The 17,768-nt window shown below is 36.8% G+C and overlaps 1 protein-coding gene across 1 annotated transcript; it reads left to right on the top strand.

The window, feature by feature from the left end:
* Positions 1-5,073: 5,073 nt before the first annotated feature.
* Positions 5,074-6,412, top strand: LOC147489281 (protein CHROMATIN REMODELING 5-like). The gene is made up of 3 exons (XM_086570002.1): positions 5,074-5,156; positions 5,913-6,104; positions 6,197-6,412. The coding sequence occupies exons 1-3, from the start codon at positions 5,106-5,108 to the stop codon at positions 6,266-6,268; spliced, it is 315 nt and encodes a 104-aa protein (XP_086426128.1). The 5' UTR covers positions 5,074-5,105; the 3' UTR covers positions 6,269-6,412.
* The last annotated feature ends 11,356 nt before the right edge of the window (positions 6,413-17,768 follow it).

Below are 17,768 nucleotides of genomic sequence, written 5' to 3'. Positions count from 1 at the left end.
TAAAGGGTTTCCTGCTCCAACGCATATCCTTTTCGCAGATGATATCCTTGTTTTCCTCAAAGGGGAGCTAAAGGACATTAAAGCAATTGCCAAACTGTTGGAGTCATATCAGAAGTCTTTAGGTCAATACATGAACAGAAACAAAAGCAAGATGTTCTCGGGGATTCAAGTGGGAGTATTACCTGATAGATACCTGGGTGTTCCATTAATTCAAGGTCGGGCAACCAAAGCACACCTTTCTTGCATCACCGATAAGATTAAACACAGGCTTGCCAGCTGGAGGGGTAGATTGTTATCCTTTCAAGGTAGAAGAGTGTTGATCAAATCGGTTCTTGGCAGTATCCCGGTCTACAATATGAGTGTTTTCAAATGGCCCATGAGAATAATAAAAGAATGTGAAACTTTAATGAGAAACTTTCTCTGGTCGGGAAATCCTATGGAGAGTAAGAAAATCATAGTTGCTTAGGAAAAAGTCTGCAAACCTTATAATGAGGGAGGGCTAGGAATTAGAAGGCTGAGAGAAGTGAATTTGTCACTCTTAATGAAGCTTGCTTGGCAAGTCCTCACAGGTAAAAATGAGTTTGCTTATTTCATGTGGCAAAAGTACTTCAGTCGTGCTAGTGACTTTATAAGGTATCATACCAACACTACTATTGGAGGTGGAATTAAATGGGCTTTGGGTGAGGTGCTGGAGAGAACCGAATGGATCATTGGTGATGGGAGATCGGTCAGTTTGTGGTGGGACAAATGGTTGGGCACCCACTCACTGCAACATCAGTTACACCTACCTCCTGGGGCTATTGGTTGGAAACTAGTTTAGAAATGTGCTGCTACTGATGACATAGCTAAAAAAAAGGGGGTTAAGCTTGTTTCTAGGTGTTATGTCTGTCGCTCGCATGGTGAGGACCTGGAACATCTTCTCTGGCATTGTATTTTTGCAAAAAAACTTATGGAAATGGGTGGCTGGGCATTTCTCCTTCACTTGCAATTTTCAGAATATGCAAGAGGCAGTGGACCGGGGAAAGCGATGTAGTTCTTATGTTAAGCATCTTTGGTTGTCCGCAGTAGTTGGAGGCATGGTTACTCTATGGAAGCATAGGAACCTAATTGTTTTTTAGGACAAGAAGAACAACTTCAGGTGGTGTCAGAAGCAAATCATAAATTCAGTGCAATAATCTAGTTTTTTATCGAAAGGTACGATGAAGAACTCTGTTCGAGACCTTGTAGTGATTAAAAACTGGAATGTTCCTTGTAAGCCCAATAATGCTCCGTTGATCAAAGAATGCAAATGGTGCCTCCCCCCACTTGGTTATATGAAAACAAATTGTGACGGAGCGGCAAAAGGCAATCTTGGTCCTGCTGGGATAGGTGCAACCTTTAGAGATGATAGAGGAGAATTCCGATTAGTCATGTAGAAAAAAACTGGTGTGAATACCAATTATTTGGCGGAAGTGCTTGCAATTTTGGAAGCTTTGGAAGTAGCCTTGGAGCGCGAATGGGTAAATATCTTAATAGAGTCTGATTCCTCTACTACAATTAAGGCTTTTGGGACTGGTAAGCTGCCTTGGTGGCTAACACAAAGGTGGGAGAACATTAAGGGAAAGGTAGTTAACTGTATCTTCACCACCACATGGAGAGAAGCCAATTTCTCGGCTGATCTTGCAGCAAACAAAGCGACTACAATGCCGTCTACCCAGACCTATCTGTTTGAAGGAAGGCTAGCTTGGATATTCAAGTTGGAATCTCCTCACTTAGCATATTTTCGTTTTGTGAACTAGAGGTAGTGCACATGATTGGTAATGGTATGGAGGATCTACCTAGTAGGGAAGTCATATCCATTACAATGATGCAGTCCCCTCTATATAGGTTTTTCCCTTTTATGTTGTATAGTAGTCAAACCAAAATTTCTAGCATATGTTGTATAGTAGTTATAACAACATATAATTCATTTTATAACTACTATACATTTTATAACTACTAAATATTGACCATGATACAATGATAAAATTTTAAAAGTCAAACCAAAATTTCTAGCATATTGACCATGTATTAAATATCTAATCCAAAAATACTAAATATTGTAAAATAATAATGTACAAAAAAATAGGGGTTTTACACACCTCAGGAATGAAAATGTAAGTAGCCTCCCCATCAGGTCCACACACGACAAACATCTGAGGATTAGTGGCAGACACAGGAGCTGGATGATATGCATTCACATGTTGTGGGTTGTAAACAGGCTGTGGCAGATGAGGAATACATAGCTCATGTCTCATCCCTTCTAGGCCCACAAACTCGAAGTTGCTAGCCCTTCCAACATGGGAAAACAACGGACCCATAGAGACACGGTTCTACCATCTATAATACTGATCAGCAGTCTACTCAACAATGAAAGAAGACGCATCTGGCTAAGGACCACCACTGGCATGAACTTCATAAACTTGAGTTCTACTCCACGACTTAGCATCACTAACATCTGGTATGGGAGCACATGGAACTCCATAACGTCCAGTCAACTGTCTCCAACATCTGTTGCCACAGTACCAAACCTTACAGTCACGTTCGGCAAAAACAACTCTATGACGTGACAAAATCATTGTTACTAAGTACGGTACGGGTTTAAAACGGTGTACTTGAAAAAAACTTAGTTCGTGTTTTAAACGGAATGTCTCGGGAAAAAAACGGAAAAAGGTGTAAAAAAACGTGGGGCATAAAAAACTGGTTTAAAACGGTAAAACGGGTTTAAAACGTATAATACGTAAAATAAATAGTAAAAACCAATGATAAAGAATATAATAAATAAGGAGTTTGATTTTTTATAAGAGTGGAAAAAAGAATAGGCACATAAAATAAAAATAAAAATAATACAAACACTACATAATAACAGCTTTTTTGTGACAGGGGCTTTTTTCATTTTGTGACGCCAAATAAGCGTCAGAAAATTTGTGACGCTGTTATGGCAGTCATTGTATGGGCTTTGCCGTTATAATTAATTAAATAATTCATTTAATTTCTCTAAGAAATGTTTAGAAAATATACTGACTGCAAGGTGGCGTCAAAAAATTTAATTTCAAACGCACGTGTTAGGCATGTGCGATAGGACGAGGCGTCAACACGAAACTGTGTCCAAAGACTTCGATTTCTTCTCGACCTCAACTTAACTTAAGAACACCAAATGAGAAACCCTTCTTCTCCACCTTTCTCGATCTATTCGAATTCAACCTGTTATTCGATCTATTCAAAAAAATGTTTCAATTCGACCAGCTCCAGAAACCCTTGTATTCAAATTACAATGGATTGAGTTTCAACTTGCCAGAATCTCTGGGCAATCTCCACTCATTGTTGTCCTCAATCATTACTAGCGAAGTAGCAAGCCTCAAATACGGTTGGAAACTTGAAATCATCCGTTTCTCTTGACGGCAACAACCATCGGTTCCCCAACCTCTAGTAAGCTTTCCTTCCCAACTTTTTTCTGTTGATGACATTTTTATTGATAAGCATCTCCAGTTATTTATTTATTTATTTATTTATTTATTTTGCTTGGAAAATAATTATTACAATTTTCTTATTAAGAATCCCGTTTTTCAAATTTTGATCTCTTCATGAAAAATATATCACCGCCATTTGTTCGACGAATTTCCTGAGAGAATAAAACAGTGGCATCCTATTCAATTTGATTCTCCGCAAAGTGTAAGTTTTTGGTTGTTTGGGGCTGAAACAATTTCACAGAGAATAGTCAGGAGGACAGTAATGTTATTCCATTAAGTACTTCTTTCTTCGACTTATTTTTCTGCACTTCTTCTATTCAAAATAGCATAAGTCTCAACCAACCATAATCTTGCTCCATATCTCTTCCTCACTTGGAGAAAAATGGCAGATCACTATATCAAGATGTGGTATACATTGACCACTTTTCTGCATTGCAAAATCTATTATAAATTGTTTCTTGACACCGAGGAGAATCTCTATATTTGAGGTTTTAGTTATCATTCATATTGTCAAGGAGGCAGGCTTGTGAACTATCCGCTATTATTCGCTTTTTTAATATTTGAAGGAATTTCTCGGTGATATTATTTCAATGAAGCTTATTCCAATATCATACACTTTCATGAGGTCGTTAACCTCCCTAGTCCCATTGGAAATGGTAAGGAGGTTATTATCAAGTTTATATGTGTTTTTATTTTAATGGAATGGTAAGCATATTCTCTTATAGTATATATATGTTGGCTCGCCAGTTGGATGTTGTGTTTGTTTATTGTGATGTGAAAGCTTCTCTTCCCTATTGGAAATATTGTTGTTTCTTTTTGCTCATTGCAGGTAGACGGGATTATCGAGGCACTTACTTGAGGGATAAGCTTGAGAGAAGGCATTCTCCCCAACAAAGATATTTTCCAGGGAGAGATTTTAGGGGACGACACGCATTGCATAGTCAAAAGCAACTTTCTTATGACAGGGGTAATTACTATTTTACAGTTATTGAAATTGTTTTCATCAAAGTTTGTTATGCTTTTATATAATAAACGATAGGATACCGTGAAAGATTCAAATGCTGGGGCTTATATGGTTATACCATTTTGTGGTAAACAACAACTTGTCTGTATTCCCAAGAAGTTTTTAGACCAAGGGCGTGACTCATGATATATGATATCGTGTATTTGTGAATGGATCAATGATATGCACCTCAAGTTCGAGTGTGTCATTCTTTGAAGTCGCTAGTGTGCCTAGTGGCACTTTCCGCTTTTGACTACATAGCTCAGCTTATCTTTACAATTTTTCTAGTAATCTTTCGAGTGTTGCAACTCAGCTTTCTAAGTATATTATGTCCTTAAAGATTCCTTCAGGTTATGTCATAATTTTCTTTTTAAATTTCTTTCTGCTGTTGTTTAGCTAGTCTTCGAAAGCTTGATGAACAACCTGAATGGTTGAAAGGAGGAAAACTTTGAGATTATCAGCTTGAGGGATTAAACTTTCTGGTTAACAGGTATGCTATATCCACCTTTCAGGAGTGATGTATAGGTAATTAGCAACATCCTTAGTAATATGGTAATCAATGGTTTGTTTGTGACAGTTGGAGGAATGATACAAATATAATTCTTGCTGATGAGATGGGTCTTGGCAAAACTATTCAGTTTGTTTCCATGCTAGGTTTTCTTCAGGTACGATCTTTAGGCTCTTTATGATATGGTTTTTAACCTTCAGTTATACCCTCTTTTTCTCAAGAATATCTTCTTTTGAATTTTTTGCATAATGCTCAACAAATCCATGGGCCTTTTCTTGTTGTTGTACCACTGTCGACTTTGTACAACTGGGCGAAAGAGTTTAAGAAGTGGCTCCCTGGTTTGAATGTTATTGTATATATATTGGAAATCATGCAAGTTGAGAGATAGGCAATGTATTGTATGGGGATATATATGACTAGTTGCAAACACATTGTTTTTTCTCGGGTTTCTGTTGCGAGATAATTGTAGTAAGTAGTTGCTACTTCTATGCTTAGTTTTTTGCCAAGTTTTTGTTTTACTTTGATGGTCTCTGCTAGCGGACCACATAATCTGTAACTAGTGCTCAGGCTAGCCGTGGAGGGTGCAAGGGGCAATGGTAGTTTAGGACATTCTTTATGTGATCTTTGTGTGTCTCCATGAAATTTTGTTTTAAGGATAAAAATCGAACAAGAAAAAGCAAATTAAATTGTGTGATACACCATCTTATTAAGTACTTAATAATGTGACATGGACACCCCCTCTTTGTTGAGATTTCTTAGTTACAATACATATGCCTCTTCATCCCCTCTTTTGTTGTTTTTTGTTTTAATGATAATGCATCTTTTACATAGAAATGAAATTTAATCCTGTGGATCCAAAGCAAAAATGTCTGCTGCTGATGACGGGTACAACATCATTCTCTTTTGGTTGCAGGTTTGTGAGCAACATGAGTTTTACACCAACAGAAAAAGTGGTAGAAGTATTAAATTTAATGCTCTATTGACAACATATGAAGTAGTTTTGAAGAACAAGGTTGTATTCTCTAAGATCAAGTGGAATTATCTCATGGTTGATGAGGCACACCGGTTAAAGAACTGTGAAGCTTCATTGTATACTACACTTTCGGTATAACATGCCTTGTTTCTTAATTTATTTCAGGAAAAAGCAATGTTTGTGTAGGTTTGTGAAGGTTATTGTGTTATTTCTTTTTTCTGCAGGAGTTTAGCACCAAAAATAAGTTGCTTATCACCAGTACCCAGTTACAAAATAGTGTTGAGGAGCTGTGGTAAGCAATTTTCTTTTTTTCCAATGGTAAATTTAGGTTTTGATGGGAAGAATGATAGCATCAGTATTAGACTAGACTTGTTAGATAGGGCAACCCCAAGGATGATTGCAATATGAAGAGTTTTCTGTGTGTTTGTGTTTTTGTGCACGTGCTCTTATGCAAATAAAGCTATTGCGATTTGCACGTGTTAAATTGAAAATTGTGTGTGAATGCCACATGAAGAGAAAGTGGAAAAAATTATTGGGTTGGAGGTTTTTCAGGTGTCATAGACCACAATCAAGTTGAGTGTCTAGACCTAATCTTATTGGCAGAAGTTCCAATGCATGAAACAAGAACCACCTTGCTCTTAAGTCATTCATTGACACTGTTAATGACAAGGACACATGATAACTTATAACTTATAACTTATTTTACTTCTTTCTTTTTTTCTTTTTTTTTCTATTTGATACACGTTGTCCGCCACTGGAAAAACCCCTCATTAAATGGGTTTTGCCAAAACCCAACCTCTATGCTGAATATATGGGTTATGCTACTCTAGTGGTTCTTGTACCATCTTTACAAGATGCTTACCATGATTTTGTTTTTCCTCAGGTACGTGTTGTCATTGCCAAATTCTATAAACAATCATTTTCTCCTGACATTAGAGCAATGCTTTAATTTTGAAACATTTATATTTAAAGACTAATATTTTTATTCATCTTCGTTTTGCCGCCTGCATTTGATATCCATTAAGATCTCAAAAATTAGGTATATTCTTATGTTGGTTTCATACTAAGTCTGTTTTCTATTTTTCTGTATTGGCCCTTATTGATCATATCATTACTATTCATATTCATTGTTCTTTCTTCTCTCTTGACCCAGATTACCCATCTTACAAATCCAAGGCTTTTCGATGCAAATAAGGTAAAACGGCTGGTCTCTGCCCACTTAGGCAAAAAAGCTTGATATTTTGATGTAGTCTCACTCTTCAACCATAAAGGAGAGAAGCTTTGATATGTAAAGCTTCTTCTGCAATTCAAGTTTGTTACAAGGCAGTATGTATAGAGTCAATTCTTCAATGTTAGATTCTGCAGTGAGCCTACATTAAGCTTGGCTGAGAGAAGTTCAAAAGAAGGTTATGAAGACAAACTATGGTGGGCTGGTCTTTCTTGTTGTTTTATAAGTCGTTGTCCACTGGTTCCTTGTAAGTGTTAGAACTGGTTCTTTGTAAGTGTAGGCGTGTTAATACAATTGTTGAGTGAAATTTACTATGTGGGACTACACATGTAGTAGAGTTACAATTATATTGTTTGTTGAGAATACAATGTTATATATTTAAATATTTTTAATACAAGATTTCTTATTTTATTTGTGTGGTAATCAGATGTGGATGGATGAATGGAAATAATTGTATAGTAGTGATTAGAGAACTTGCACAGGTAGTTTCTAAATATATGGCAACAGGTGCATTATTATGTTTTTTTAAAAAGCAAAACGAAAATATGGTTAGTGACGCCATAACGCCGTCACAAATACAAAATACCGTCACAAAATTACTGACGCCATAATGCTGTCAAAAATTTAAAATACCGCCACAAAATTACTGACGCCAACATGCCCTCACAAATTCAAAATACCATCACAAAATTACTGACGCCAAAATGCCGTCACAAATTCAAAATACCGTCACAAAATTACTGACGCCAAAATGCCGTCACAAATTTTTGTGACGCAAATTGAGACGCCTAAATTGTGTCGCCTATTTGGCGTCACAAATATTATTTGTGACGCCAAATAGGCGTCACAAAAAAGCTATTTTGGTGTAGTGAAATGAAAGAAAATTCAAATACATGAAAGTATCAAATTATCATTACTCATCCAAATACTAGAAGTTTTAGATTTAGTACCAAAACACGACTCTAAATAAGATACTACTAATTACCAACTATAATGGCATAATCAAGTACTACAAATAAGTTAATAATTTTAAAATTTCCAATTATTAATAGTCCAAAGTAAAATAGAACTGTCTCAATAAGTCAATCTAACGCCCACTCTTCAAAAATTTAAACTCCAAAACCCCAATTTTTCTTCTCGCATTTTCTTTTAAATAAAAAAAAAAAGGGTTAACCAATATTACCTAGATGGGAAAAAGATTAGGGTCCCCTAAATGGGAAAAAAAAAAGTCAAAATGAGTTGACCAATTTTTTAGTGGGTATTTACACTAGTTCACCCTAAAAAAAAAAAAAAACAGGGGAGGGGAGATTTTCAAAATCTCGGGTTTTAAATATTTTTTAAGTTTAAAACGTTTAAAACGCATTTTTTTTTGAAAAGCCCGGGTTTTAAACTGGAACAAGAAGCCTTGTCAATATCTCGGGTTTTAAACGCGTTTTTTTTTCAAAAAAACGCCGAATTTGGTGACAATGGACAAAATACAAGCATGTTGCACAACTGGATCGTCAAAGGCAGTAGACAAACACCAAGGTCTCAACTCAATAGATGACAATGATCTAATATCAATATGAGCACAAGCCATACACACATTATTTCTAATCTACCCCCTATTACGAGTCAAGTGAGGCCCTGACCAACTTGCAAATCTAGGGCGAGTATCAGCATCATGTTTATGTTAGGACAAAGACAATGGAAGTACTCATAAAACCAAATCTCCAAAAGTTTTGTGAATCCTGCAATTTGAGGACTTTTACTTCCAAATGTCTGTGAAGATTTGTAACGCCGCTATCAATGTGGCATATACTGAGCTACCAAGGTCATAATTTCTCATATTATGCAAATCAGAAATATAAGCATAATATCCAAGTCGTACTGTAGAATGATCATTTGGAAACAAAACATGCTTAATAAAAAACATCAAAAAAGCCCTAACATATACATCAGCACCCTCACTACCAGGTAAAACAATCAAAACTAACTCCGCTCGTGTATTAGGATCTAAGAGAGGTTCCATGTATGCAGTCTTAATATGAGATAGCTTAATACCAGAAGAATCATAAGCACCAGCACCCAAACGAGGAAAACTCATAAGCATACTATCCATATTCTCATAATTTGTATGAAAAGGTATCGGTTGGCCTATACCGATACTCAACCCAGAAATCATAGTGAAGTTTAGTGGTGTGAACCCCAACTCCGCACAAGGAAAATGAAATGTATGAGTTGTATTCCACCATCTTTCTACTAAAGCAATGACCACTTCCTAATCAGCCTTCTCATAATCTACATCAACCAAAAGACCCAAAGGTGTACACAAAATGCTATCTCTAATATGTACAAACTCATCCAAACTCTTAAGAACCTTCCACCACTCTCTAACACCAAGTAAAGCCGATCTAACTCGGTAGTCAATAACTTACTGATATTATGAAAAAAAATATTGCATATAAGATAAATAATTAATTGGTCCAACTCAACTAATTCATGTATAATATTCAAAATATTTAATCAAAACTAATTAATTACATGAGAATTAGCTACTACACTCGACACGTGTTTTGTATTACGTGTAAAGACACAACTTGCATATCAAGTGTTTCATCGGGATTAAATTGCCAATCGAAATCGTTCAATTGATACTCAAGTACATAGGGATGTCTATCAATCGGCGCGACATCCTCGACTTCTTCTCCCCCACCGTCTTCTACTTCCTCGGCTTCTTCTACCTCTACATCATCACCAATGTCGTTTGTGTACTGCCAATACTCATCATCATCACCGTCGAAATGTTGAAAAGGATCTATATAAAATTTGAAGAGTTTAGGCAGATTTTTGTTTTTTTTAATAAGGAGAGGGTTTATGAATTGAGAGAAAAGTTAAAAATGAATGAACCGCGTGGTTTTGGTCAAGTATATAAAGACATAGCACGCGATGTTCCAAACATCGCGCGGTTTTTGGAAAACTGCGTGGGCTTGGGCTTCTAAGGTGGGCTTCAATGACATGGTTTTGAGAAAGTTGCGTGGGCTATACGGGTGGTTTATCCAAAATTGCGTCATTTGATGTCAACTATTTGATATCGCTCCTGAAGTTGGTTGGTGTTTTTTTGGTTTGATATTTGGTTTGGTTCAAATATTTGGTGTTTTCTTGGTTTCTCTCCTAAAGATGCTCAGACATCTTCTTTAGGTGAGATAATATCCTAGCATCAAACACCAAAATTTCAATAATTTGGAATTTTTCATCTTCAGGAGAGACACATGTTGATGAAAACACCAAAGCAAACACCAAATTGGCCAAAATTTGGTGTTTGCTTTGGTGCTGTATCAAATCTCTCTCGTGGTTTTGGAAAACTGCGGTCTTTCCAACACCGCATGAGTTTGGGCTAGACAGTGGGCTTCAATGATGCGGTTTTGTGAAAACTGCACGGTTTTTCCAACACTACGTGCTCTCAATGAAAAAATGGGCAAAAAATGGCTATATTTTTCTTTCACTATAAATTGAAGCACTCACACAATAGGTTTCACACTCACTTCTATTCTCCACTCTCTACTCTAAACCACAATGACTAGTGAAGAGCCAAAAACAAAATATAGAGGGGATTTATGATACAAGAAGAAGATGTTGCTCTCACCAATAGTTGGCTACAAGTTAGTCAAGATGGTGTAGTAGGAAATGAGCAAAAGTCAAACGAATTTTGGAGTAGGATTCTAAATGCATTTCATGCAAATCTAGGAAGAGTGACTGAATGCAACTTCACGGGCATGAAATACCGTTGGACTCTCATTCAAGTTAATATCAACAAGTTCCATGCTATTCTTTCTAAGATTCAAGCATCTCCTCCAAGTGGCTATAATGACAATATGATTGTAAGTATTTACTTTTTATTTGTTATTTTGATTCACAAATACATTTTTCAATTCTAATTTAGTTTTTTCTTAATTGGTAGGTTGAGGAAGCAATAAATGCATATGGGATGCATAATGGGGTTTGGAAGTGGATGCAATGCTATAATATGGTGAAAGACTCACCCAAATGGAAGAGGCTACAATTGAGAAATGAATTGCGACCCACCAAAAAGTCGAAGTCAAACAATGGGGAAGGAGGTTCATCAGTTCCAATATCAACGGCGACAACTCAACCAATGGATTATGATCCACACCAAGTTGATGGGCTTGAGGATAGGCCTATTGGAAAGAAAGAAAAAAAGAGAAGAAGACAAAAAGAGAAAGAAGAAGGTGATTCTAAAGTGGAGGAATCCGCTATGAAACTTGATGATTTTTTTGTGGAACTTTCTAAAACCACCAAAGAAGGCAATGAATTGGAAGCTCAAATACAATTGAAGAAAGATGAGATGGAATCCGAAAAACTTCAGTTGAAGAAAAATGCGATGGATTGGAAGCTCGAAATCCAAAAAGAAAAACTTCAATTGAAAAAAAGATGCGCTCTGAGTTCGAGAAGATGAAAATAATGCTAAAATACTAGGAATGAAATTAGAAGGATTACTCGAAGATGAGCGCGAAATTGGCAACTCAAAAAGGCAGAAATTTTACAAAAAATGAAGAATCGAGTTGGCAATATCACTGGTAGTAGTCAAAGTAATGAATTTTATAGGGTGATTTAGCTTTAGGTCCTCCTAAAAATAGGGCTTTTTGCATTGGGTCCAACTTTTATCGTTTATTAGCTTTAGGTCCCCCCTACTGTCAGTTGACCGTCATTAACCATGTCTGGCCGTCCATCGTTGTGTGTCTGACATTGTGAATTTTCATAATGGCCAAAGTACCCCTCGCACGCTTCGCACATGCCCACACCAAAAACCTTGAAATAGAATTTGAAATTTCATCGACACGAGTTCGAATCATAGCTCCCCAATCCAACGACTCATCCAAATGTTAATTACTCAACACGTGTTGACATCCTGGCTACCCAATCCAATGGCTACTATAAGATAGCCATTGAGCACCCATTCCCAACGGTCATATGTTGCTTCTATAAAAATGCACTCGATTTCTCCATTTATACACACAAGTTTTGTTAAATTTATTTCTTTTGAGCATCAACATGGGTGGAAGTGAAACTCTTATCGTTACTGCACCAAAGGTGTTGTTTATGAAGTTTTCATATTTCTTTCATTAATGGCAGTAGAAGGACCTATTGCAAAACTAATGCGTATATGGAAGGACCATATGCTAATTTCTTTCAATTATATTTGGTTTTGTTTTTCAGATTTGATTTGGTTTTGACCTTTTGTTTTTCTTTCATTAATTACATTAATTACAGGTTTGTCAACTTTGCTACGACGAAGATCACTATGCTTCAACATGTCCATATCTTGGCGTGCACTGCCCTCGTTCTTGGTGTTGTGGATTTATGAGAGTAGTACTAGGTCATATGAAAGGTGGCACTTTGCAGTTCAAGTTCCTTAAGTGTTTTAGGGAAGGTTGTAGTGCAGTGGAATGGATTTACTTTGACAAGAAGGTTGACTCAGAAGTGTGTAACCTGTGTAAGGAAGAAGATGAACTTTGTGAATTCTGCAAGTTATGCAAGGGTTGTCATGTCCCTAATTCTTGTATTTCTTGTATAAAGAGCAACTGAGGTGCTATGTATGGAGTTTAGTATGGAGTGCTATGTATGGAGTTTAGTTTGGAGTGCTATTTATGGAGTTTAGTTCTCTAATGTCAGTTATCTAGTGATAAAATGTTATGGATCAACAATAAACAAGGGTAAACAACATGTGCACTTTCACTGACCAAACTAACATATTCATGGTTCAAATTAGAGACATACCTACATAGTCATTCCCATTGTCAACTACACAGCACAAAATAGAAAAGTAACCTAACACAAAATGGTAAACAAAACACAGAATGACATCTGACATCCTAGAAGATCTCTGACATCCCATAGCAATACAAAAACATAGCACTCGTTCTCAGAGTACATCCCAGAAGATCTCTGACATCCCATAACAACACAAAAACATAGCACTCATTCTCAGAGTACATCCCAGAAGATCTTTGACATCCCATAGCAACACAAAACATAGCAAAAGCAGCATACATAAAGAAGACAGATACATCCCAGCAAAAATAGCATCCTAAAAGATCTCTATCACAGGTTCATTGCTGAAACAAGCAAAATTATGACATTAATTGATATGAACTTAGCAAGATAAATGAAGACAAATACATAAAGAAAAGAAAATCCAAAGAAATAAGACCAACATCATTTTTTTTTTTTATTCATTGAATTCTTGAAATCTTCATATCTCTGAGGACACATCAAAGCTTGCATCACCAGTCTAGGTTGAGTTGAACATTGGTTTCCCTCCCCCCTTTCCTGCCCAACATAAGCTCTCTCCCTAGCTAACCTAGCTTGTTCAAATTCCCAACACTCCTGCATAAGCTGCTCCTCTTCAATTTCTTCTGGATATGCAGTAGGAAGTCCCCTAGCCACCAAAGAAGCATCTTTTGCATCTCTCCACTTCATTACATGAGTAAGTACTTCATCATGTGAAACTTCATCACCATGCTCATCAACATAGGATCTAGCAGCCATCACTTCTTCCCAAGCCATATTGTTATATCCAAATCTCACACAAGACATTAGATGATATGGATATTCCTCACCCCTTCTAGAATCACTTATAGAATTCTCACCTTTGTTCACTTGCTTCTTACCATTACCTTTGTTCTTCCCCATTTGAGATTGTGTGAGAGAGAGAGATGTCAAAAAGATCCTTTTATAATAGGGTATAATAAGTCAATTTCTTGAAAAGGTAAATTCTGATATGCCAAATTGTGTCCCAATACATTCTATACGTATTGGGAAGGGAAGTTCATACCTAACTTTGACCAGTTACAGAAGACTCATTTGTGGCTCTTGAAGTAGGCTGATGTGTATATGAAGTTGGATTCTCAAAATAGCTGTACATGCGTCCTCTGCTTTGACCACCTCTAGAGCCTCTACTACCTCTACTACGTCTACCCCTTGTAGGTGGTCTTGCAGATGCTTGACTTTCATTCAATGGTCCTTGAGATGCTAGACTTGCATTGACTTGTTGAGAAGCTTGGCTTTCACTCATTTCTGCTGATCCACCTCTACTGCCCCTGCCACCTCTACTACCCCTTCCACCTTCACTAGCAGCTTGAGGTGACACTTGGCCTTCAGGTACGTGCTTGAGGTGGTTGCACTTGGCCTTTAGCCATTTGACCTTCATTCTCAGCTACATCCCTTACAATACAACAATTAAGATAATAAAATTAAATTCATTAAACATGACTAAAACAATAAATAGTACCTGTATTTCTTGATTTTGATTTCCTTTTCCTCTTCTTGCTCTATTTGTTAGGTCTCTCAGGGCAAGTTATCTGATTATGTCCTAGGTTATTACACAATTTGCATTTCCTTGTGCTACTAGCTCTCTCCTCATCTTCATCTCTGATTCTCTGTTTTTTTGGTATCCTAGCTTTTCTTTCAACAGGTGGTGGTAGATATTGATCTTCATAATTTAACTATAACAAAAAAACATGATCACATAAGTGTCACACTAAAATATAATCCAACAGAACATAATACAATATCATTAACCTTTCCCCAGTCTTCCTCATTATCAAAGGGATAGATACTACCAGCATAAGTGCCTTTGAATGCCTCAACATGAAAGTAAGGGCTGCACCATCTATATACCCAAACATATATTGCAAAATGAGTTAAATACACATCTATAAACCCAAACATATAAACTTAAGTATTAAAGTTGTACTTACTTACTCCAAGATTCTCTACTTGGACTCAGAGGTCTGATGACTGCAATAGCATGAACACATGGTATGCCACCCAACTGCCATACCATACAAGAGCATGTCTTGGCAATTAAATCAACTACAAAATGTTTCCCAGATTTTGGATCGGTTGCACAATATTTGTCATTATCAAAGCCATCAACCTTATATCTATTATGCTTCTTCTCTAGCTTGGTAATAACCTCTATAGCAAATGTTACAAGGTCACCCTCTTTCATCTCCTTGAAAAGTAGTCTTCTCTCATGTATAAGAGACATCACAGCTTTGATATACTTATCTATAAAGTGTAAGAGTGGCTTGTCTCTAATTTTCAATATCCATGCATTGAATGATTCACTGAAGTTGTTAGTAACTGCATCACACTTTGAAGTGAGGTCAAAATGTGACCTTGCCAAAGTTCTCCTAGGCTATCTCTAACCAGTCCACAACATCCTTCTCAACAGTTAACAATGCCTCCATGAATTGCTCATGCTCACTAACTTTGTATGCTTTTGAAGCCCCCCCAACTAAGCTGCATCAAGTGCTTACCCTTAAATTCCTTCTTAAAATTCTTGTACATATGTCTAAAATAAAACCTATGAAAAACACAAACAATACATGTCAATATAAAGTAAATTAGGGAAATTAGAGAAATTAGTTAATACACAAACAACTTATACCTGTGGTTGGCATCTGGAAATCTAGTTTCCACAACATGAATAAGTCCTTTTTGTCTATCAGATATGAAAGTGAGTTGTTCTGGGTGCTTGTTAAGGTATGGTTGAAGCAGTCCTAACATCATGCACCAAGTTTTTGTGTTCTCACCCCTACACACATAGATTGCAAGTGGAAACAGTCCATTCATTGCATCTAATCCCACAACACTTAAAACACAACCACCATACTTACCCTTCAGAAAAGCCCCATCTAAACCCACAACAGGCCTACACCCATTAACAAAACCATGTAAAGAAGCTTTATAAGCAAGGAAGAATCCTTTGAATTGAAACTTTTTGTCCCCAACACATTTGACTATACTCCCTTCATTTCTTTTCAAAATTTGTCTTTTTAACTCCTTCACAATGTTATAGTTATGCTTATAATTGCCATTAATTCTCTCTAACAGCCTCATCTTTGATTTCCAAGCAGTGAAGTATGAAATTTTTACCCCATATCTATGATAAATCTCATTGTAGATATCAACAGGCTTGATGTCTAGATGATCTCTAACATATTCTTCCAGCTCATCAACAACCCAAGGAGCTCTAGCCTGCCTATACTTATCATCTTTGTCAACTTCACAAGTGTGAGTGTCATTGAACTTCCTCAACTTCACAGTGTGCTGATCATTTGTAGCATTACACTAAGCATGCCAACCACATGGACCAAACCGACACTCCTCTCCTATTGTTCCTTCATTACAACAACAAATTATGTACCTCTTTTTGTCATTCTTGTTATGCTTAAAACTGAATGTATTATCAATTCCATATGATTTGAAGAACTTCCTACACTCTTCCATGGTTCTCCACTCCATTCCTTTCACCAGCTGCCCAACTTTGGGAATATTAACTCTCTCTTGATTTTGTTCCTTTTGAAACAAATTTGAACCTATTTTACCCAAACTCTCCGCAGTAGATTGGACAATTGGATTGGGGTTATCATGTTTATTGGACATGGCTTGAACATGTACATTGGATATGGGCTCAACATGTACATTGGATATGAACTCAACATGTACATTGGAAGTGGACTCAGTAGGTATATTGGACTTGTACTGAACAGCCAAAATTGACCTGAAGGAGGGCTCATATTTTCTTTGGTTTACCCCCATCACACTTGGGTTCTCCTCCCAGTTTTGAGTTAGGCCCACAACATCATCATAAGCTACAAACAAATGATATTTGTAGTCATTTTCTACCATGATGCTTTCCCACATATGCATGAGTTGTTTGTCAGTCCCAAGTGGGCACAAAAATCCTGCCAAGATACAAGTCACAGATGACACTTTCTTCCCTCTAGGCATGAAGTCCTGAATATCCTTCATAAAATCCATATACATCAACTCATCTCCATCTAATGTTAAATTTCTCCTCCTACCACCACTATGATCATTCACAGTTATTGCACCAGGATTGACCTCACCCCAAACACCACCCAAATGAACTACAAATGTTCTTTTGCCCCACCACATGACTGTATATTTCACATAAACCAACCAACTAAACAAACAAAACACCATATGAATGACACATCATTTTCAGCACTTAAACATGAGTACAATTAAAGTACATCACAAAAATCCAACAAACAATAGCCCATATGATCAAAGTGATAAGATCCCGAAACTATAGTTTTAGCCCCTTAACAATAATACTTTTAGACCAATTATGCGAGCAATAAATAAGAGTTAATGCTGATTACGTGCTTTTATGTATTTCAGGTATTGAAGTCAATTATGTGTAGAAATGTGCCACTTTGGCGAGATAAAGGAGCAAGGGTTGGTTGCTAAGAAGTTCTGTGATTAAAGGCCAAGATTCAAGGAGAAAAAGCCTTTGTAAAACCCGGTCAAAAGTGGAAAAGTCAAAATCAACGCGGGCAGAAACAACACACAAAAGTCAGCAGAATTTCTAAAGACCGTATCTTTGGACTCAGGCCTCGGAATTGAGCCTACCTTATGTCAAAACGACCGGCTTGGAAAGAGCTTTCCAATGGTCTAAACTTTGACCCAATCAGAGAAGCAGAAGTAGACAAAAAATCTGTTGAAGTTAAAGCCAGCTGAAAAAGGCTCTG

This window comes from Coptis chinensis, chromosome 7 (assembly GCF_015680905.1).
Source record: "Coptis chinensis isolate HL-2020 chromosome 7, ASM1568090v1, whole genome shotgun sequence".
Lineage (NCBI taxonomy): Eukaryota > Viridiplantae > Streptophyta > Magnoliopsida > Ranunculales > Ranunculaceae > Coptis > Coptis chinensis.
This window is presented reverse-complemented; position numbering and strand designations above follow the sequence as displayed.

Excerpts from the sequence above, each read along its gene's own strand:
- LOC147489281 (XM_086570002.1), top strand. The coding sequence starts at position 5,106 with ATGGGTCTTGGCAAAACTATTCAGTTTGTTTCCATGCTAGGTTTTCTT. Across the intron at positions 5,157-5,912 it reads CCATGCTAGGTTTTCTTCAG|GTTTGTGAGCAACATGAGTT; the intron begins GTACGATCTTTA and ends TTTTGGTTGCAG. Across the intron at positions 6,105-6,196 it reads CATTGTATACTACACTTTCG|GAGTTTAGCACCAAAAATAA; the intron begins GTATAACATGCC and ends TTTTTTCTGCAG.